General features: G+C 35.7%; 1 protein-coding gene across 1 annotated transcript in view; it reads left to right on the top strand.

The window, feature by feature from the left end:
• The first annotated feature begins 309 nt into the window (after positions 1–309).
• Positions 310–24,381, top strand: part of LOC111048341 (transcriptional activator cubitus interruptus) — a 147,732-nt gene continuing 123,660 nt past the window's right edge. The window contains exons 1-2 of the mRNA XM_039434552.1: positions 310–628; positions 8,289–8,713. Of these exons, the coding sequence (XP_039290486.1) occupies positions 8,499–8,713 (215 nt within the window). The 5' untranslated portion in view covers positions 310–628; positions 8,289–8,498. The remainder of the gene's footprint in view (positions 629–8,288; positions 8,714–24,381) is intronic.

Below are 24,381 nucleotides of genomic sequence, written 5' to 3'. Positions count from 1 at the left end.
GAGACTGCAGAAGAGAAGAGAACATGTGGCGAAGGAGTTTCTCAAAAGAAACAGGGGATAAGGACAGAAAATAAAACGAAATAAAAAACTGATGAGATGAGGTCCGTGTAGAATATAGACATAGTAGTGAAACGCTCTTCTCACATAGGACGATGAGATGGTTGTATTTGCTGCGGTGGAGGGGATGACTTGTGAGTGTGTGCATCGATGGAAATGGTAATGGTGGGAGAGAGAGAGGAGATGAGAGAGAGACAATTACATGGCAGTGCAGCCAACACGACGAAAATGCGTCCCAAGAGAGCTGAGTGAGTTGTAAGGCAGGCCAACCCCTGTCAAGTCTCGCTGGCCGGAGCTGATCAGTGCATTTTAAACCATTGTTCGATTAGCACGTGTTAATATAAGCATTTTGTCAAGTTTTGTCGTGTTTTAGCGCGTGGTTTGGAAGGTTCAACGTCGCAATTGGTAATCACGTGACTTTTGGTGGATAATTCAGATGCAATCATGTTGTGGATATCGTGGTACTTGTGGTGTGGAAAACGATAGGCATTTTTTGGATTTAACTATTTGGAGATAGCCGGTGCTCGTGCGTTTGACACTCCGCGGATGACCAGCATTGCACCTCAATTTGGTAAGATCACTCACATTCTTACTTATTATTATCTTTTACTCTTAACAAGGTCCTCCATATTGCATCTCAATGATATTCATCACTTTCTACTTCAGAATAATTGGAAAGTGAAGAAGGGAAACCCTGGTTCCCTAGTTGTCATTACATAGTCTTCCAAGGCTATAATTTCGAAAGGGATTAATAATAGATAGAATTATTCAGTCTCAGTCTCAAGGCAAGGTTGTCATTGTTGACTTCCATGGTTTTCAATGATTTCTTGACAAATTCATCAATTCTTTGCATGCTCGAGCGCGGCTATTCGGCGGTAAAGATTTAGAACATCAGCAAATCACCTGTTTCTTATTCGATCCTGCGAGATCGAACTGACTTTGGAATTCGAGATCTTTTCTGCGTTCTACCGCCATGCAGTAAAACTTTAATTCCCAATCAATCCTGGATTTCAAGGTTTTAATATAGCTGTACTAATTTTCACCATAAAAAACGTTCTCACAGGAATAAGTTTCATTTCTCACATTCTGATGGAATAAGTTAAGCCTCTATTTGAATATCTGGCAACTCCAATCGGAATTCAAATTGTAGTTAAGCTCACCTTATTTTTGATACCGGTACCTTAAAATATTTAATCAATTAATTATTCAATATTGTAAATTTGTCAGTTGCTCAGTTCTGAGTTGACCTAATGGCCTATTGATATGATATTTCTTATGGTCTTTTAATATTATCATAATTTCATTATCTGTGTCTCAAATATTCATTGATTATTCTACTTTTCCAATCAGTCATAATACTATGAAACAGTGACTTCAGTGGACACTTCATCAATTTGATTGACAGGGAACATTTGGCAAACACAGAGACATGGGCAAACACTGTGATAGATCTACTATCTTTAAAATATGACCATAGAGGATTTTTTATTTGTCACGCTCAATCAATTAATAAGAAATTTACCTATTCTTCTATTCTCCTTATATTACTAGAATGTCTAGCATTAGTGGCAACTCTTGAATGATTTATAAGGTTTGTCATATGAAATGTGCTTGAATGAGTAATAATAATAAATTAAGATAGGGTTGAAACTTGAATATGTGTATTTATTTAATGGGGCAGAAGCTGATATAAATGGAAACAAATTGAATGAAAATAAATTATCTGGTATAAATTCACAATTTTCGTAAGAAATAATTAATGAGCGTAGAACATAAAAATCCTGCTAAAATTGAGAAGAAACATAATATTTCTTAATTTCTATCAACCTATCATTATTGCAATTTGTAAATTGTAATCTTACAAAAAGGGAATACATTCCAGATGTGCCTTTGCATTCAAAACATTCAATCTAAAATCTGCTTCAACGATTGGGCCATTTCTTGGAACATTCTTTGGCCTGAAAATTTACTTGACTTTTTTTCTCTCATTTTTATTACTTTATTTCCCTGAATTCAGTGAAAATGGAGTAATAAGAATGAGAGAAAATAGTCGAGTTACTTTCAGGGCAAAAGAGGTTGAATGTTCCAAGAAATGGCTCTTAATTATTAATAACGAAATCCCAATTAAACCCCAATTGAAATCCCTGTAAATCAACCCGAAGACTTCTGCTAATGCAAATATTGACAACAGGGTAGACAGCTAGATGGTAAACAGCTATAGTAGCGCTCATCGAATTTCCATCTAGCTGTTTACCCTGTTGTCAATATTTGCAGTAGCAGAAGTCTTCGGGGTGATTTACAGCATTTAATTGGGATTTCGTTTAATAATAATTATCCATTAATTAGCATTTGAACCAATGCAACTTCCAATTTATTTGGAACTTCCAACTTCCATCTGTGAAATGGCTCTTATGTTTGAACATTTTCTGACTAATCATGATTTATGAAGAATTCAGTGAAAATAGGTAAATGCACAAAAAACTACAGTTAGCTGTAATCAGAATTTGTACAGTAAACTGATATTTCATGCAACAATAATGCAATCACTTCATCCCGGTGAAGTAGTGCAATAAGAAGAAATTAGAACTTGAAATTGAATTTGATTCAATGATGGTTGGAAATATATTATAACCAATCCTTGTTGATCGCAGAGGATCATACCCTACACATTGGCATTTGAAACAATATATAGGCTTCAGGCCTAACGAAAATATTAATTCAATGATCAAAGACAAGAACTATTAATTTTTTCATCTTTTAAATCCCAATAATTCTAGAGTAGTGCTTTCATATCAAAATCCAAGCTTGCTTAATTTAAACCAAGACAACGTTACAAATTGAATGAACCATTGCAATTATGCAAATACATTGAACTGCTTTGAGGAGTTTGGTAGCCTATAAGAGATATAATAAGCTTCCTGTACATTTAAAGGGGATAGAAGTGTGTAATTTTAAAAGAACCAAGAAAAAGATTTTAATAGAAATATGTCTATATAGAAAAGAGGAGTTCCTGATTTGAGGGTATTTTGTTTGCTGTTTGTATGCTTGTATTTGAATTTTTATTTCTTTGAATGTAAATCCTTTTTATTCACCATGTTTTATTTATGAAGATGCTATGCATTTGTGTACAAATGTTTTCTGCAATAAAGAAATCTTGAATCTTGAAATTAATGCTGTGAAATGAACATTTTACTGATGTTCATATAATTTCCTTTATTAAATTGTCAGGTTCCCACTTTTCAATATTGAGTGGTCAATAATCAAAAGCTACCAATTTCAATTAGCGAAAACAATAACGAAAAGCAAATGATCACCACACAGTTAATCATGAGAAAAAAATCAATAATTACTTCATGTAACTTATTATTTATTTTCTGACCTAAACTTTGGCAAAAAATAGTTGCGTTCTTTAGAACAATAGATAGATCCTAAATTGTTTCAATGTTGACGTATTATTTTAGTAAATAAATTGGAATAAACAAATAACCGATCAATCTATACAGAACCAGAGTAAAAATAACTTCACATACCTCAATAATTCTCTACGTTTACTGGCATTTTTTTATCTATATTAACTGGCATCTTTTTTCACCTGTGACATTACTATTCCTTAATTCTGTATTCTGCGAAATATTTTTTTGGTATTCTTATCTCCATAATGTTTTATTGCCATTTAATCATTATAATATTTGAAAGGTAATTTACCCTTCATGACAAGAATAGAATATGAAAATAATGAATAGTTGGCTTTAATTTTGTAGAGCAAATTAGAACTTCTCATTCATCAAACACCTCTCATAATTACACCGGGTTTATGAAAAATTAGCCCTCAAATTTCATATATTGATGGCAACTATTTAAAGCAATTAATTTATAGTAATAGTAATAGTCGGAATGGTTGATTCTATCGAAAATTGGACCCTGGCATTGGGCATTAGGTGGAGCAGTTCCGTCGCAAGCCTCTCTTCTTCCTAGAAGAACGGAAATAGACTTGGTTTGGAAATAGACCTTCCAGTGGATCGGCAGTCTCACACCATTCTCTCAAACTGTGACAAATACAAACACACTTAGCTTTCATTAGAAATGAAATGCTGTCATTAGAAATTCCGTCCTTTCTTCAGATTAAAATATTCTTTGTTGCTACTGTTTTCTGCTATTATAAGCATTATAATCAGCTCCTATTGTTTCCTGGGATTAATCTATATATTCGAATATTGTTATGAACATTCATAAATTCTGGTTTTTTGATACTCCTCATACATTCCAAGCATTTACAATCATTTCTGGAACTGGGCCTCTCTGGAACTTATTTTGTGTGATGAATAATCAATCATTTATTGTCATTTTTGAGCTGTTCAATTAATTATTTATTTATATGTTGCATAATGAAATGAAAATCATGACTAGAGAGATCATTATGTATTCCATTTAGATTTTTTTATTTATTAGTCCCTATTTGAAAGGAACCATTCAATCGCATCAGCCTATTATCTGGATGATTTCTCGAGAATAATGGTTTTGTATCAATAAATAGACGAACAAGTTAGCTCTGTTATGTGGACAGAAAATTGTTTTTTTTTTTAATATAGACTTATTGCACGAAAATTACGGTCCTGTACTGACTCATAAATTAACTTAGCTCTAAATAGAATAATTGGAGAGAAAACGATTAAAGTGGTGAATGGTCTTGCATTTTTCTGACCAAACCTGTGGTATTTTAAAGTCATGGATGATGAATCACATTTGATTAGATATTTTCATTATGTGAAATTCCAAGCTATGAGATTAATGACAGATATATTGATGGATATTATACGCATCAGCTTGCCTTACATCACAGGGGCATCTGGATTTATTGAGTTTCCTAATCTTCCATTCAGGGTAATGAATCATCCTCTGTACTCTACAATATTCTTAAATAAACTGTTGGATCTTGGATGGAGTAGAATCGATAATGTTTCAAGTGTACTTCACTGTGCAAAACGTTCCTGTGGAAAATTCCACTTGACTCAAAACACATGACTAGACAGAACATTCCTCTCAACTCCATTTATCACCATCCATCATATGGGCTCAATCATTGTTCCAGTTCCAGGAATTATTCTGATGACAATTGTATTTCTGTGACAGTCACCATTGAACTGTACGTTCCTATTTCTATCTAGTCACTACCTGACCTGTCCATACTACAACACCAACATTGTTCGATTCCACGAACCTGGAGACAATGACCATTTCGGCATTCTATTTCTGGCGTGGCGAACCATGCGTAGTTGTGTTGATGTACGTACGTGAAGTTATTATGAAGATATTAGGCGAGTTGACCTGGCTGCTGTTGGATGGGTGATGATGAAGACATTATTCCGATTGCCTGTTCAGAACACTCTTATGATGGTGGGGGGAAGGGATTGTTGGTAAGGGGGAGGAGGGATTCTGTTGTCTGGTGGCTTGCTCACTCCAGCAGCGCTAGAACCACTTCGCAAACCTGATGTTGCCTTGTACAGAGGCGCCGTCTATGGCTCGAATTTCAAACTAAACAGGTCCTGCGTACTCGACGAAGGATATCAAACAACTACTTTATTATTGGGATACTTGGTAGTGGATGCACTCTAACCAGCGGCACTGAGTGGTTGGAGTTTGGTGCGGTTTAGACATCTGGGAAATCCAAATTTTCACACAATTCTCCTTATCCAATTTGTCTTGTTTCCTTTGAAAAAATTCGGTAGGAAACCAAAACTCCTTAACTTTTCCATTATTCTAATCCCATGAATATTTTGATTTTGAATGTCTTGTTGCACAGTGTAGATTGTTTTTCATGTTTTAGGCCTTATCTACTGTATAGTATAAATAGTGGATAAATATTCTATTCTTTTCAATTCATGTATATGTTCAGTTTTCGCCTGACTATACAGAGAGCTCGACTACTAAAACAAAGATTGACATTCTCATAGCTACTAATAATACCTCCAATATTATTCTCTTCTCCACCGTTTGAGTACTCCTTCTCTTTACTCCTCTTATGTATTTCATATAGGCTTAAATAGAGTTCATCCTTATCCTGGGTTAAGGCAGAGTCAAGTCAAGGATTCGATGGATGAGACATTCTGAAGTTAGAAGTGCACTCAAAACTACTATGGAATCGTCTTTATCCAGAATGCAATGACTTCATTGTTACTCTAATATCGGAATGTTTTTTATACCAAGGTATGATCTCGATACTAATACTGTATTACCTATTGAAAAGTACCGGTTAATTTGTCTCATGAAAGATAGTATTACTCTTTTACTTGGAAAAAATTATTCTTATTCTACTTTCCTTTATAGAAACTTTTCATCAATTGAATCAAACCGCCTTTATTCAGATTAGAGTGACTTTATTGGAAAATGATCATAGATCAGCAAGATAATAATTATTATTAGAATATTCTTTGGAATATCATTAAATTCTTTGAGGCTATCATCAATAATAATGTATACTCATCTTAATAGTTATAATGACGTACTAAATAAGAGTTCACTTTGAGTCTTGCGTTGAAATAAGAAATTTAAATGTATAATAGACTTGACAGTCTCATACCATCATCTACCATAAATTTGAGAAAAGCACACCATTGTGCCTTTGGTGGAGGAAGCACCAATCCGGTGTGAGAACACGACAGCCAATGCACGTTACAACTTTCTCGGCGTGTGTGAACAATAGATATGAATGTTAAATTATTCATAAGCTTGCCTATTGCACAGTATGTTCATGGACTCTGTGGTCATTATGGATACAGCAACTCGCCATAGGTGGACAGAGGCGCACTTGGATACAGGCGCCTTCAGCCACACTTTTCTCTCCAGTTTAGACACTAGAGTTGAAGTTTTCTCTTTGCTCAGTTATACACATATCTCAATAGTTATTATAAGGTTTTAGAAAAGAATCCACCATCAGTCTTGCTGTTGAAATAAGGAATTCTTACGTATAATGAACTTGGAAGTTTCATACCATCATCAGCCACAAATTTCAGAAAATCACACCATTGTGCCTCAGTAGAGAAAGCATTAATCAGGTGTGAGAACAGGACAGCCAGAAGAAGTTATGTTACACTTGAGCTAAAGAATTCCATGTTCTCAAATTTCAAGCATCTTGAATGCTTGATGCAAAAAAAAAAAAATTGCCACATTAATATTGCTCTGTTATTGTTTGTGCTTAATCAATGATTTAAGGATAAGTGTTCTGTTCGAGTTGATCCTAGATATTTATGCTCCAAGCCTTTACTCTGTTGAAAAGGAAGTAGTTTGAGTTACAATTCATTTATCGTACAGCTTTTCAACATTCTAGGCGCTGAAATGTCCAAGAAACGAAATGTTTCTCAGAGTATAGCTTGTAGATGTTCCTCAATTTCTTTAAGTATACCTTAGTAACCATGTACTAAATCTATAATAAAGCATGTCATTCTTCGCTTTTCTCAAATATCTCAATTCTTAAACTAATGAATATTACAACCTAGCATTAGACCTAATATTCGGTTCAAATGAATGCAAGTTATACAAATAAAATACAATTTACCTGAAAGTTGAATGTAAATAGCTTTTGCAAATACCGTATTACATAAATTTAATAAAATATGGGAGAAGAGCAGTTTAGGCTTTTAGGATGAGCCTGTTGCTCTCTTCCAGTGATATCTACATGATTTGTATCAATAAATTAATGGCAATTATTAAAGGGATCTTAGTCTTCTGATTTACAGTTTCTATAGATTAGATTAGTTTCGATAGATTCCTTTTATCAATTGGAATTAAATTTATTGTGCTTATCCCTTATCACAATTCTCCGGTGAAAGCATTACGGTGAATGTTTGTTAACGAGTTTTATTTCATTAGTTATAGACTGGTTGATGAATCAAGGTTGCTGAGCTTATTATTATAGTTTTAAGATTATAATTTTGATGATCTTTTCAGATTGTTAAAATCAGTGAGTTTTTTAAGACCCTTCTCTGAAACTACTCGAGTAGCATTATAAGAAACTGATTGATTGATACATTGAGATTATAAAACAACAATCAACAATTTCTCTTCTGCGATCAAATAGAAATATTATCCAATCATATTCAATCATCAGATCGACAATTTTCTTATTGATTTCTTTGGATTTGAATCAAGCTTCATTGATGCGAATTTAATTGTTTGCCAACATTTTGCAAATTGCTAGTTTGCAGATTGATAATATTTTGTTATGTCTGTTGCAGATATGAACCACCTCGGACTAGAACCTATCCAAGTTGTGATATCCACGTTGACATCGGTGCTTCCCCCTAGCTCACCAACTGCTTTCGTTCAGGCACCAGTGTTGGAATAGTGGTGAACGTGAGCCAGCAATGAAGTGCGTCGCAGAACCGTCGGTGTTGGTAGCAATATTATCTGGTTAGTTTTGCTAGGATTTACGCGTGCGCGAAGTCATGCCGGAAAAAGAGGTGCTTTTCAATGCGATGCCACCGCCCCCGGGGATGACACTGCCTCTGCAGTTCCCGCCTTCGGCATTCGCCGCCTTCCATCACGCGCCGCTCCCCGTCGATCAGCGCACTCACGAGGGCCGCTACCTCTGGGATCCCGCCTCCGGACGAATATTGCATCCGGACGCCGCCCCCACCGCCTTTCATCATCCTGCTCATGGGTAAGTCACCACTCACCAGCTCTAATATTTCGTATAACAACGTTCACAATTTTTCATATGAAGCCACCAGGGTTTTTAACAAAAGTTTGTCATTTTTTCTGTTGGAAACAATTTGAATGTTACTGTGATTTTCAAGAAATTGGCAACAAATTTCCGAAATCTGTTGACAACTCTGTTGTAAACGTGACTTAAGATTTTCGTTCTTCATACAGCATTGACAAATTTCACAATAATAAAATAATTTTTATTAATATGAATTAATTTACTGTAGTATAAGATTGAATACCATTTTGCATTTATTAATGCCATCTATGCCCGGTTGCAGAGTCGACAAATAACGTCGCCCATAGTTAACAGCGCGGACTTAACTAATCGTGCTAATAAATCCACTATACATTCGCGCCAAGTGTATTTTAAGGTTATGTTGACTTGTTTGCATGTTTTAAAAGACAGACGGAAATGGTCCGAAAACATTACATTATAATAAAGTTAACTAATTGAAACTGTAGATGAAGTGTAAATAAATATCATTGACTATTCGTGTAGCTTGAACGAAGATGTAATATAATTTTTAATAAATTGTATAATTTAATAAATTTGAATAATCAATTATTATTAATTTTAATAATAAGCACCGTATGCAGAGTCATTAGAAATATATCTTGTAAACTGACTGCTTTGCTTCCAAGATATATCAAAATGCCAGAAGGCAATGAAATAATTCTGGTCAATTTTTTTTTCTAATTAATATTAGACCTACACAATAATAAATACACTAGTCACTTATTTTACTTCTACCTCTAATTTTATTTTACTTCATTTAGCTATCGAAAATCAAACCAACTGAAAATAATTACAAATGAGTCTGCAGTTTACGATCTTGATTTGTAACCTCCAAACATAAACAACACAATAAGTAGACATCAGTGTTGTGATAAACAAGCGCCATGTTGGGACGTCATCCGACTGGAGGTTTGGAAGAACTGTTCACAGTGATTCTCTCCCCGTAGTCAAAACATTAAGCTTAGTTGGATAGAAGCATACCACGCAAAATGTGGTATGAGCAGCAGTGTGACTTATGTGTGAGCCTTATCAGAGCCATAGTTAAAAGGGGTCTGGCAAACGACTCTGCAACGAACATCTATTTATGGGCAAGTTGTTAACTATTGGCTCTGTTAACTATGGGTGACTTTATGTAGCGTCTCTGCAACCGGGCACTAGAATACCATATACATAGTAACGATATAATTATTGTTGTTGAGTTCAAACTCAAACATGGACTAGTATTTAGTCTATGTCGTTGCGTTCTGAAATGTCATTTGCTAGATATCAGTTATTTATTATGTTGTCAATATAAGTCCTGAGAATTACATTCACTACTAATTATATTTATTACTATCTATTATAATAGACAATCAAAGGTACACAGGCTTAGCCTGTTTTATCATCTTCAATCATTCTTCGTGTGTTTCTACTATTGATAAACGAATAAATAAAGGCAATTGATTGATGTCTGATTGAGTACACTTTTATCTGCAGAAACTACGATAAATAATTTCCAACTATAAGGTTTGCATAGATTATAGGTTTCAATCAACCTTTCAATACTCTCAAAACTTCCATTTTGCGTAAAGTTTTGATCCTACTTGGTCAATCCTAATATGTGGAGTGTTCACTATTAGTAATTAGAGTAATTGGACATAGACTAAATAAACTGTATTATCGGGGTTAAACAGGGTTAAGTGTTATTTTAATTTTTCGTCTGCAGTCTGGAGTAGAAGTTAACCCTTTATCCTTGCCATTCGTGTGTGTCATTGCACTCTGCTATTTCTCATCTTCATGCCAACAAAACGTTATCGACATGTTTGAAAACACTAGCCAACTGTTCACCCAATATTATACTGGCATCCAAAAATCATCAACTAATTTTTAGCACTGGTCAGAGCTGGCCGGACTGCTCTCTTATTCTGAAAAAGAAACAGATTTAGATAACGGATTAAAATTATGATAGTCAGATGAATAATGTTCTCGACAATCTGTTAGTGATAAAAAGTGCCTTTTACTAGTCTCTTTCAAGTTTGGGTGTTGAAGGGGGATGATGAAGGGTTGTGGGAGGAGGATGTAGGATGGAGAAGGGAGAAGGAAGAAGCGAGTTAAAGATGATGAACGAGAGTGAGAAGAGGAGAACATTTATTTGAATTGTGAGGGAGTTGGGAAATGACGAGAGTGTAGAATAGAGGAGAGAGTTAGTGAGAGTGGAAGAAATGAAAAGAGAAGAGTGAAGGACAAATGAGTGTGAGAAGGAAGAATGAGGAAGAAAGAGTGATTAAGAGCAATGACGACTAGAGCTTCCTGTGTTGAACTCCTCAAATAGCGCAATGAACGTCTCCTACACAGCTGTTGACCATTCTTCGATCTCTTTGTAGTCTTCTCCAACGTTAATTAGATTATCGCCCTTCCGAAAAGCATTCCTTTCACAAAAATGGTTTGAGAGAGCAATAAAGCGAACTGTTGTGGAGTATTCGTCTGCAAGATTGGTTCGTGGTGAGCCGAGCTGTTGAGGTGATGAGGAGTTACGGCCACTAAACACTGGCTTCGTGTAACTTTATGACTGGCAATTTCGCCTCCAATCTTTTGCTTATGATTAGAAGAACACTGCGAGACAAAAAGGATTGATGACTTACAGGAACAGAGAAACACCTGAGTGGAAACAGTTGTAGCTGATGTCGGCTCTGGAGTTCTCTGCTGCAATTTGTGAATTGGTTAACTCGATTCTACAGGATTTCCAAGTTTTCCTATTGTATAACAGTCTTGAAGAGTAGACGTTTCGAATTATTCAAGTCTTGTGTTATTTGCCAAAAATAATACAAATATCTGAATATTATATTGTCGTGATATAGATCTGGAAAAAGATTATGGAAGATCACTATTTACTTTGTCGATCAAACTTGCTATGTAGTAGCACAAAGGGCATAAATATAAATTCTAATATACCGGGTGTCTATAAATGAATATCGGGGTTTTAACGCTTTATAAGATTTATTACATTATACTTACATTTATAAATGATATGTCAAATGAAAGAGCAACTCAAACAGTTTTTGTTCGTTGGCACCAGTGGGCATGTGCGTGAAATGTTTCCGCGGCGATCCGCTAGAATGCGGTATAGCAAAGATGGCGACTAGTAAAGAGAAAGCGTTTTGTGTTTTACAGATTGCAAAGACTGAATCTGTAGTTATTGTGCAACGTGCGTTTCGCATTAAGTTCGGGTGTGATCCTCCAAGTGACAGTAACATCCGTAGATGGTATCATCAGTTTGGTGCGCCACCTCACTGTCATAACGAAGTACGCGATTGGTTGAACGTAACTGTACCCGACCGCTGGATTGGCCGCAAGAGGCCCAATGACAGAGCTTGCTATGCGTGGCCTCCACGGTCACCCGACCTAACGCCATGCGATTTTTACCTTTGGTTCTTCATCAAGGATCGTGTGTATGTGTCTCCGTTACCAGCTGACCTCCTTGAATTACGAAAGAGGATTGAAGCAGCTGTTGCAACAATTACAGAAGACACACTACTCAACGTTTGGGAAGAACTCGGCTATAGACTTGATGTGTGCCGTGTGTCAAATGGTGCTCACATAGAACACTTGTAAGCTTGTATATATAACTGTTTGAGTTGCTCTTTCATTTGACATATCATTAATAACTGTAAGTATAATGTAATAAATCTTATAAAGCGTTAAAACCCCGATATTCATTTATAGACACCCGGTATGTGGTAGTAGTTGAGAAGGTTGAATGTGGTTGATAACCACTTTCAATAAAGAGTCTTCAAGTTGTCACAATCCCTTATTACAGTATCTAGAAGAGCTACTACGATTTTAGAAATTCTCATTTGAAGAAGACATGATTCCTTGGAATCGTTTCATGGAGTTTTTTACTTTTCAAGTACAACTCAGCATAGCCGTTTGAAATATTGGATGTACACAAACCCTACTACTATTAACAAAATACTATCGATATCATTCTATTCTCACCAATCTATGCAAGAATGCATAGAATCTATGCAGGTAGAATATTACATGTATATGCAAGTAAGAAGTAGATGCCAGTAAGTGTCTGCTACTCAATCCAGCTTTTTGTGAAGAAAATCTCTCAATTTTTTAATTGCTATCCGAAGATAGCTATTGAAACAATTGGCGGAATGAAGGCAACACAACAGTTGTGGTTAATTGATCGATTAAAATGCTTGTAGTAGATTGGCCGACCTTCGTAATCACTCTGTTTGGTGTGTCTTGTAAACGCCGTATAAAACAAGATCTTTGGAGGAGTCTTTATAGGGGCATCGCCCTTCCAACATGGATTTCTTTCCAGCTCATTTTTATTTTCTCTCCTTCTCTGTCATTCTGGGGGGGGAACATCGCAGTAGAATGAGAGGTAAACAAGAAAGGAGAAACTATTTTTATGACGCGATGAAGTTATAATTTCGGGAACGCTTTTTAATTGGAGGTAGAACGGAGGTAATTGCCCTAAGGGTTGGAGTTGGAAGGGAACGATTAGAGTATAGTTTCAGGGTAGGGGAGAGGTGGAAACTGAGATTCCTTTTTCCGTGTTCTACGTCTTTGTCGATAATCTATAAGCTGTATAGATAATAATAATCCGCTGCAGCTATAACCTTCCTTCAGGTATCTGTCTATTGTATACAGTTACCGGGCGTATATCTTAGAAGCATCATAGATGGAGAGAGAAGACAAAGAAATATTGTGGAAGAGAATATATAAGTAATGTAGTGGAACAGTGAGAGTAAATAAGACTCAGCTAATGATGGGGAGGAGAAGTGAAAATTATATGAGTTGAGGTTGAGGTCAAGCACTGGTCTGGCTTGAAAACAAGAGTTCAACAGCTATTGCTACAAATGCTTGAGTACTCAATCATCCGTGAATGCTTTACTATTCTCAACTGAAACTCAAGTTTTATTATTTCTTGGAGGATGCTGAAGTATAATGGGTGGAATATGCTCTATGCTGGAGTTAAATGCTTTGAGTGGAATGAATGAATTTGGTGTAGGATGCTTCATTTTGGCAGAACAGTATTGGAATAATAATAATTATTTTTCTCAAAAGTAGTGAAGCTGTGAAGGTATTTTTTAGTGGCAATGTCCTTTTTGAATAACTCAACTTTACTATCATTCTCATATTGACAGCGAACAATAAAAATTAGCTTCATTCTTGTATTACTCCTCATATCAAATAACGATCATGTAACAACAAGTATTCTTGCTCACACGTACTAAACATCTCCTTGATTCTATACCTCTGTAATATCCATTCTTCAGTTTTTACATATTTGGTTTTTTTATGACGTATCACATTAATATAGAGTAAAAAGCTTGTATTAGAACCATATCCACATTGTCACTATATATTTTTCAGATCAATATTCCTGACATTAATGGTATCATAATAATAAAATCTAGTCACGATCTACTTCCCAATATCCTAAGCTCTAATATAATCTGTAAAAACAGTTTCTGTGGACTATTCAAGTATGACAATTCCAAAGTTGAGCTTTAATGGAAGAAAAGTTTCAAATCAAACCATTGCACTCATATTTTTTATACATTCACAATGAATACATCTATACAGTACATATCTGTAAATTGCTATCATAATATCGTAGGTATCATACTATCACCCAAAGGCGATAGGTAACTAGATAACTCTTGATACTATTTCAACCAGCCAACCGCAAAGCTGATAGCAGAATTATATCAACGTAACCTTTGAAATATCAAGCCATCCAAGACCAATGGCCACATATTTCATTCAGCAGCTAAGCTATCAGCGTTCTCAGGTTCGACTGTTTGTTTTTGCAGCTGAGTGGTTCGTTAAAGACCCTAGCGAAACTATAGCAGCAGCAATAATTTCGAATTATTTGATTGTATAGATATGTATTTGGAGTATAAACGTATATAATACAATAATCTGGAGTGTACCATATACATCAGTGTGCCTCCCAGGGTTATTTCATCATCAGAACTGGAGTGTTGTTAGCATAGTTGCCCGCATGTTATGGTAGTCAAGAGAGGAAGTTAGAAGAATGATTTCATGCATTGATCAGTAGTTAACGAGGTGATCAAACATAGGACTCCAGCCCGAACTATCAGCCGTGATTGGGAATTATTGGAGGTGGACTCCAGTGCTGCATAAATTCTGGAAGGTACTACTGTACTATTTGCGGTGGCACTCATATGGAGGAGCTCTCTCTTGAATGAGAAATTTATGAGGAAATCTAGCTTTAGTGTCAGTTATCATCACCACAACCATCCTTCCGTTTTCACCCCAAAATAGAAGAAATACTTAATCTTTCTGGAATCTCACTTTGATAGAATATAATGACGAAGCTGAACCAGAACTCATTTCAGGAGTATACAATATGATCCTCAACGCAACCTTATCGTAAGTCAACCACCGATATATACTCAGAATATTGGAAATGCCCCAATGTTGTCTATCACTCACTCCCTAATATGTATCACACTTTGTGAGTGTCTTGAAGACTCAGTTGATGTATCATGAAATAGGATTAGTTTTTCTAAGTTGGTTTAAATTCTAGTTTAATTTTTCACATGACTCGTTATTGTGACATTGTTAGGTTTGAGAATCATGCTGCTGGATGTGACTGATTTTTATTTGTGAAAGATAATCTTTATAAATTTTAATTGAGCTCATAAATTTATGGGTATTCTAGTTTGTTATCTATCTTGGTTGAATGATATAAATATAAATTAATATTCTTCATTGAACTTTTCTTTATGATTTTCATACGAGAATCTGTTTCACGTTGTGTTATCATTGAATGTACCTATCCATTCTGCTCAATCTTTACTGAATTCTCCCAGATAAATATTGCAATAGAAAAAATAGAATCTATTGGAATAATTAAATCATTGTATCTATACTTTACACTTTTTATCGTTCAATAGAAACTCACAGTCAGGTCCTCTTTCATATCCCCAATTAAATACTATATTTCTATAATAGTGTCGAAATCCATACATATTTGACCTTCAATCTTTTATATAGTTCACCTCCGTCTCCGTTCATGAATCCTTCTCACTGTCATGATAAACATCTCCAGTAGTTTCAATTCGTTGACATAATTAGGACGCACTGATCCCAGTTGAAGAAAATATTCATACTTTCAAGAGATACGATCATCAGAAGCGCCTATCTTGTCTTGCATCTTTAGAGAGTTGAGACTTGAATAATAATTCGTGCCAGTGGAGATTAACAATTTATTTCAGAAGCCGGCCCTCGAATACGTTTAGTGTTGGCCACAAATTAAAATATAAATTATCTATGACGTTCGCCACGCTGTTTCATTATCTATCAATATAAATAACAATATTGGGTCCGAAAACGAAGAAGTTTCCCCATCTTTATCTCATTCTTCCCTCTCTTGGTCTCTTCCTCTTCTTCTTCTTCTTCTTCTTCTTCTTCTTCTTCTTCTTCTCTTCCTTCTCTCATCTTCTTCTCCAATCTCTCCAATTCCCTCCTCTGAAATTTATCAACTTTTCTTCACCATTCACGCTCCTCTTCTCCATAAAAATTTTCTCTTTCGCCTTCGTCTACTCCTCCTAAATAACTCTCCCCTCTCATATAATCTCCTTCTTTTCCACCTCTTTTCTGAAATACCTCTTTTCCCTTCTCTCGTCTTCTTCTTCTTCTTCTTCCTCTTCTAAGTGTATAGCCCATCCTCTCCACTCGTGTTCTTCTTCTACTTCTCTTATGACACGTCTTCATTTTTGTTCCCACTCCTCTCCTCCCATCTCTTCTTTCTCTTCATCAGCTCTTCCTCTTATACTTCTTAATCTTCTCTTTCTTTCACTATTTTAATTTCTTCATCAACTTCATTCTATTCATCCTCTAAAAGAAACTGCTCCCATCTTTGTAAAGCCCAATCGTTGCTTAGACAAGCCAGCAACCGTTTATTTGATTAATCAAACTGTCCCTAGCTCTTGAAATTATTTCTCTTAATTGGCCCTAACCATTATGTACTAGTTGGTTGGAAGGATGCGGGATGAATCTCTGGCCCAATGAATAAATTAGTCTATAAAGTTGGACCCACGTGGCAGTCTGCTTCTTCATTCAATTTTGTTTGCCAGTTGTGATTCACTGACTCAGATTTAGATTTAAGGGTTTTATTCTGTAATAACACAATGTCAAGCAGATTTCGTGATCAATTTATGAGAGGAGTTCAAATTATTGAGAGGTTCAATGTGCTTATTTTATTCACATACCGGTAGCTAACTAATACAGGTCAGTTCAAAATGAGACTATTCCAAAAGTATTTTGGAATTTATAGAAATTTGATGTATAGGAGATGAAGGTATAAAGTAAGGTGAGTGAGTGAGTGAGGTAGGTATGTAAGTAAGGTTCCAAGTGAGGTTGGATCCAACTTATGAGGGTCCAACCTTATATGGTCCAAATCCAATTCTCATTGCTTGAAAACCTAACATACCCTGTTAGGTTTATAGGTTATATCTAGGTGTTACTATATTGGAAGCTACCTCTTTAGTATGTCCAAGCACTTATTTGTTGAAGTATCAAGACTTCAGTTTTGTCAATAATTGTGTAACAAACGAAAATAAAATTTTGAAAATTGAAATATGATTCATTTTCAGTGCAGATCTATGATTCTATCATATTCTAATCTTCCCTAGATAAGGTCCACAGTAGTAATCTATTTTGATATCAATTTCAACCGTGCTGGCATGCTCATTGAGGAAATATGAAATATTATTATCACGTTACACCTTGACGATCATGACATGTAATTTGAACCCAGATAGACAGTTATCAGTTAGTCATCATCTCTTGAACTGGATCTAGTCAAGATCTTCCTCAATCAAGTGTTGGGGCAATTGACTTTCTTCGACATTCCTGGAGGTACATAATCTTCCACATAACGATGTCTACGCATTATCACAGAATGGGCTAGACGAAGCCGGAAAACATTTATGTAGGAAACTTGTTGAAGAAGTGCCTAATAATTAGGATGTTGACTGTGATGAAGACGCCCGGCGTGTTCTTTGAGTTTTCTCCGACTTGAGTCGTCTAAATGCCTATCGGGACTTTGTGCAGAACAAGTAGTACAGGAGCTCTTGGATTGGCTCTTCTAGAAGCAACTGCGCGGTGGCTGTAATCTGCTCTGGTGTCTCTGCTACCAAAGGCAATTTTGCAAGCTCTTGTAATATTATTTCTTCTTCTCCTTCTCCTTCTTCGTCTTCCTCTCCTTCCTGTCCACCTCCTCCCCATGCCATTTACCACCTGCTTCTAATCCTTTTTTCGCCCGGGAAATGAGATCCATTAACGGCGACAACAGCAGCAACAGCAAAGATGAAGATTACGGCGAAGAACAAAGAAGGTCTTTTTCCAGGGCAAGTGTCACGGCCAGGTCGCGATTGCCAACACGTGAACGTGCTGACATTAAACAAAATATTGCAAAGAGAAGATATCCCATGTGATGTAGGTTGTTTTGTTAACTCTAGCCGATTACTAGTGTTTTGGCTTGGTGAGAGTGTAAGAATGGCATAATATGAGAGACAGAGTCAGATTGCTTCACGAAAAAGAAATACATAAACGCCCTATACCATAGGATATCTTCTTATGCTTTCCTCTATCTATGATGATACGATACCAGCATTTTCACTGTTCGCACTGGTTCTAGGTGAAAGCGTGTTGTCCTCTTAGTATCTGATTGAATGACGATTAAATAAATATTTGGTGGGTCATTTATACGGTACATTTATATCTCGACTTCAATATTTTACATCTGAACGTTGTGTATGCAAAATATGGATCTTGCATATATCTTTTGAATATTATGCTTCATTCATCTTATGGCCAAAACTTCAGACAATAAACAGAAACCTTCCTTCAATATTGTTTACATGTAAACACAAGTCCAGAACAAGCAATCCTACATCTTTTGTAGCGAGCTTAAGATTTGGAGGGAGTACTTCATGAAAAAATCTAGGTCTCCTCCTAATTTAGCAAATGCTCTTTCAGACATATATCCTCTTGAGAGTCTACCAAACAAATCTCCTCTCAGCGGATGCCCATTAATTATTTTAAAAGGTGTCAATCAACATACAAAATCCCAAACAGCTTTTGAGATTCGCCGTTGATTTGGTCTCAAGACGTTGGCCAAGTTTACGTTTTACTGCATTATGTAAGCTGGCTTTGGGAACACGCCCGTTTACATTGAGTGTTGACTGATGGAAATCTGTTTATTGCTGGCTGAAAAAGTCAGTGACTTGATGAAAACGCATTGATTTTGAATTTGGACTGATCGAAAAACTCTGTTCTAATCAAGGAACAGTACTTCTCTTCTTTTCTGTTGTGTGTTGTGTTTTTCTCACTTCAAAGCTAAATATTGAAGATTGATTCTGGATTTTGATTACTATACACTTTTTGATTTTATCTCAATCTTGAATGGTCAAAATATGGGTATCCATAAATCCATAAATCGATCAATGGAATCAATACAATACTAGAGAAAACAATAAAAAGAGATTTGTAATTCTTTGTTATTTTGTTTTGTGTCTTTTAATAATAAATAATAAATAAATAAAAAATAGAAAGAGTCCAGAAAGGTTTTTTTTGGATAGGCACCAAAGCCAATTCAACTTTAACCGTTATTAAATGCTATGAGAACTAATCATATAAGGTTTTTTTTGGAAAGAAGGCTTTCAAGATTCAAAAAAGCCTTCAGTTGCAAAATACAAAATGTTGCAAAAAAAGCCTTCTCTCTTTGGTACTTGTTGCATTTAATCATGATCGGAATCGTGTCTTTGCAACATGAATGCAAGATCAGTGTTCATTAATTTGTAATACATGAATTGGAATACTTTATATTATACGTTGACTATTTTTATTCAATATTGTATAAGATCTTCATTAGTCCTTTTCATTCTCTGTTAGGACTGTTACTAGGATACCCACAGCCTCATTGCATTAATTCATGAACTTACTGTCAAGTAATTGAATGACATTGAAAATATTGGCTTGGTTCCGCAACTTGGGCTTTTTGTGCTAATAACTACTGACAAATTCTTCTCGTGTCTGTGTATTAAAATGTGTCCATGATCATCAATCAACTCATCTTCAAGTCAGGTCACATGTTATTGCATTGTTCCTTGCCAAGCCAATAGTTCATTCAATTCCTATTGACTAAAAACATCTCCTACTAATTAGATATTCAAAAGCTAAGCCTTGCAATTCATTAATGTTGATCCTTTTCGAATTCAGTAGTGTCCATTGTTCCAGGTGAGAACAAAATCTGGGAACACGTATCATGAATAGAATGTGAAATTTCGCACAATTTCTGATGTATTGAAAGTCCACTGAAAGCTTCTGACACATCTCCACTTTTAACCAATGATTTATCGCGTGACATGCATATTTTATATGTATGTGATATTAGTACATATATTCATTCTTTTTAATTACACTATCCTGTGGTTTCAGTCACGATTTCTCCTCATCAAGAGTTTGAACCTAAATATTCCTTAAGAATATTTCATAGACATGATTTGTTCGACATGAAATGTTTCCAGAAATTTAGGATAAAAATTTCCATTGTCAGAATTTTTGTTCAAAATTCAGCTGATGATATATAGTACTGCATAGATCATTGTAGCAGTTATGAAGAATTCATGATGGTTTGTTCAGAATGAGATGCTCAATAACAAGAGTCCGCTAGCCTTGACTGGGGTTTTTTTTCTTATCATCCAGTACTTTCTTTCAACGTCATTCTGTTTTGAGTTTCTGCTTAGATACTACGTATTTGAGATTTCCTATTGCCATATCAAATCTGTTATCAACTCAAGTTGTTATCAACTTCTATTGATAACTACTGTCTTTCATGTCCAATCAACGTATTCACTATCATAGCTCTGATGAGTTTCCAATGAGGGATTCGCGAATGAAAGCTACTATAAGGTTCATGATTATTCAAGAGTGAAGAAGATGTATTGATTAATATTTAATTCTATTAGCAGCGAGTTAATGTTTGTTTGTGGAAACCTGGAAAGTGAGCAAGGAATTTTGGAATCGTCCACAGCTGGATCAGTCCCTTTGAACTGCTTTGACCTGTCGGTTGGCGTTGAAAAGTTATAGCACTCGAGAGGAAAGAGGAATGTAGTCCAGAACACAAAGGAATAAGGATAGGAAAGCCGTGATGAGAGAATCACGGTTTGTGAGGGAGCACAAGAGAGAGAGGTCTGCGTTGATCAGATATGAACTAGAGTGAGAAAGGAGTGTTTGAAGGAGGTGAACGAAGGGGAAGATGGTGGGACAAGAAAACTAAACGAGTGATGTCCGTGCCCTGTGTAATAAACTGGAATGAAGATGTTGAGTGGCAGAAATGTAAGCTGGCCACGTCTTTATAGCCTTCTCCTTCTTTCCTTCTCTCTCTTCCCGCTCCTTCTCTGTCACACCTCCTCTTCATCCACCTCATCATTCACCTCCTCTTCTCACCACACGGCTCCTTTCTTCTTCGGGCCGAGGGAGATGAGACCAAAGAAGAAGTGAAGAGCGCACAAAGGAGGAACTGGTCAACAGCGAAAGCCCTCTCAGAAAAGGCCGCTGCGTCGTCATGAAAATTCAAACTGAAATCCATGGTCAAGTTTTTGGACCGTGAGGCTTTCTCTTGGTTTGGTTGATTGTTGAGTTGTTCAGCTACAAATCAGGGAAAATATGTTGGTTGTTGGCTTTTTTGTTCAATCGAGGTGAACCTCATTCCGACAACGAAATGTAACTTCTGAAACGTTACGGCTATCCTAACCGAACGAATTACATTTGTCCCGCTGGGAAATGCTTGACTTCAACTGCTGATTATGTCATCAGTGTTGTGAAAACTGATTTCAACTTTTTCACGGGGCTGAATTCATTAGGTTATGACTCGTACTCAGAGCGTTTAGAATATACTCCTTCTACACCAGCGTTCAGAATGTACTTCTGTATACTCCTTGTACTCCATACATTGTACTGCAGTAAATGTTGGCGGGCTTGGACTAGTGTGATGGGAATATGTGACGTTGAAAGAGCTTTGTCATCAATTATCACAATATATCGATAAATATGAGCCGAGAAGAAATATGATCGAAAGTTAAATCAAATTGAATTTGTTTGATAAAATCAAAGCTTGATCCTCGTCAATTATGTAAGATTTTATTTGAATTTTGATCAACGGAACAGTCTGCAATCTTGAAGCATAGCTTCTAGATAAATGTTTTGTTTTATTAGGAGTACATGATATAAGTAGTATCCCATTGTTTAGACTACAAAGTTGAAAATATAATATTGTATGGATATTATCTCTGGTTGAACAATAGAGTGTTTTGTAAATTTATTCTAATATGAAATATAATTCACATGAAGTTGAATCTAATCTTGATTTCTATGATGCTGGGTAGTGTTTCCTTTAAGTTTGTAATATAAACAATCTCTCCTCATTTTGTATGATTATGACTGGAAATGTCTCATTCATGTCTAATCCTGTCAAAAATACAAAATTTCCCAGAGAGTACAGCAATAATAACTTACCATTTATTCCAGTCTCCGAAGCTGCTCCCAGACGCTCCGTAAGCATATTTGCGTGAGAGTATTGAACTTTTCCCGTGACTCATTCCAGATCAATGTTTCCTCAACTTGACAGTTTTTATCATAATACGCTATTTATATTTCATATCATCACGACTATAGTATTGAACATAAACTGATTGTTTATTGTGAAGAATTTTAATATAAAATTTTTATTAAAATGCATTTTGTAATGATGTATTAAATACATCAACCTATATTGGCAGAAACATAAAATTACAACATCTTAGAAATACATAATAAAAGCAATACAAATTTTACAACATGAGTATTTTCATCTCGAGGTACTAAACCTGTTTGAGATGATGATATAAAATTTACAAAACTAGCGCTAAAATGTAGTTACTGAGGCCGACAGTCGCATATGAAGTGACACATATTACATAACAGTATCGATGATTTATCAATTTTAGCTTCGAACAACTAAGTCAACAAACTTCAACGTACAACATTTTGATTAAAATATTCAATAGGAATGATATGAATAGTTCTCTACATGATACGGCTCACTTTAAAAAGATGCTCTTTGCATAATCACAAAACTATTTCCGAAGTAGAACAGGTGAATGACTCTTCAGAGATTGTTTACGTTAATTTTTCTTTCAGTTCACATCTTCGTCCATCATCCACACATCCTGCTGTTTTGAATTTTCTCAGTCGAAAAATACATAACGTACGATTTGTCAAAACCATTTCTACGCCGTCCTTCCCCCCCGTCCTCTCCTTCCCTTTTCTGCCACTTCTCTTCATCCCATGTCATACTTTGACACTCTTCCAGTTCTAATGAGACGTAGCCTTTTGTTGAGTGGACTCCAGAAGAGTTTCAGCTCTGTTGAGAACAATACAATGCACTCCACCTCACTAGTGGAGCGTTGTTGCTTTCTTCACTTTGGTAGTCTCTAGTCTTGTAGTCTGCCACTTGTGTGGATCTTGGAGCATAGCAGCATAGGTAAACTGCTAGAAGAGCATTATTACCTGTCCACGTTCCTCACAGGAATCGGTCAGCTTGACGTTTCCATTGTTGCATTCTGAGGCAGGTCTTTTTTCTAGGTTCTAGCATGGAAGTACCAATATTAACTTTTTTGTTGGAGGCTACTCTTATTAATCTGGAAATTGAAAATCTAGGTACCCTTTTTTCATCCACTTACTTGAAAATGACATTAATATTATTATTTTTATGTTTATTTTATATTTTCCAAATTTTCAACTTTCATTTTAAATTCAGTTTTTTTATTATTTTGGGATCAACATTGAGTGCTGAAGAATCGTAATCGTAATTATTGTTGAATAAATAAATGAAAATTAATGAAGTGAAGTTTTAAAAAAAGCGTACTTGGATTTTTCAATTTCCAGATAAGTAACCAATCTATATTACCCTGTATTTTCTTCATGGCTCTAGGTGAACTGGTAGTATAGACAAACTTGGTTCTTGGTACCTATATTCAAAGTAAATTGTAATAAATCTACAAAACATTTAATTATTTAAAACTTAATCGCTCGAACTGGATTCAAATGTAACATTAGTTTTTTTTCTTTACCAACTATTTGTATTGAAAATTCAGGAAAGAAGGAAATAAACTGAAAGCTTTGAAAATAAAGTCAATTTCCTTTGAAATCATTAGTGCATTTCGAACAAAAACAATCGTTCTTAGGATTTCAGGATACTTTTTTCTTAGGATACTTTTCCTTCTCATTACATTCTCACCATATTCAGCATGGTAATCATGTTCTCCAACATGAATAGATAATATGATCGGGAGGTACGTCTACAGGTTGCCGATTATTCTTTTGAAAAGATGCGCGGATGATCGCATCGTCCTTGGTACCCACGGTTCACTGCTAGGAGCCTGTCAGACGGCAGACCTTTCCAAACGTCTCAATTCGGCATCTCTGTCCGATTACATCCCGAAGATTCTGCCGCTGAATCTCCAATCATATTTGTTACGCCGCATTAGAGCGCTGTTTGGGAATTCAGCTACTGGGTAGCAGCCATCGTC

The sequence above is a fragment of the Nilaparvata lugens genome, chromosome 8 (genome assembly GCF_014356525.2).
Source record: "Nilaparvata lugens isolate BPH chromosome 8, ASM1435652v1, whole genome shotgun sequence".
NCBI classification, from domain to species: Eukaryota; Metazoa; Arthropoda; class Insecta; order Hemiptera; family Delphacidae; genus Nilaparvata; species Nilaparvata lugens.
This window is presented reverse-complemented; position numbering and strand designations above follow the sequence as displayed.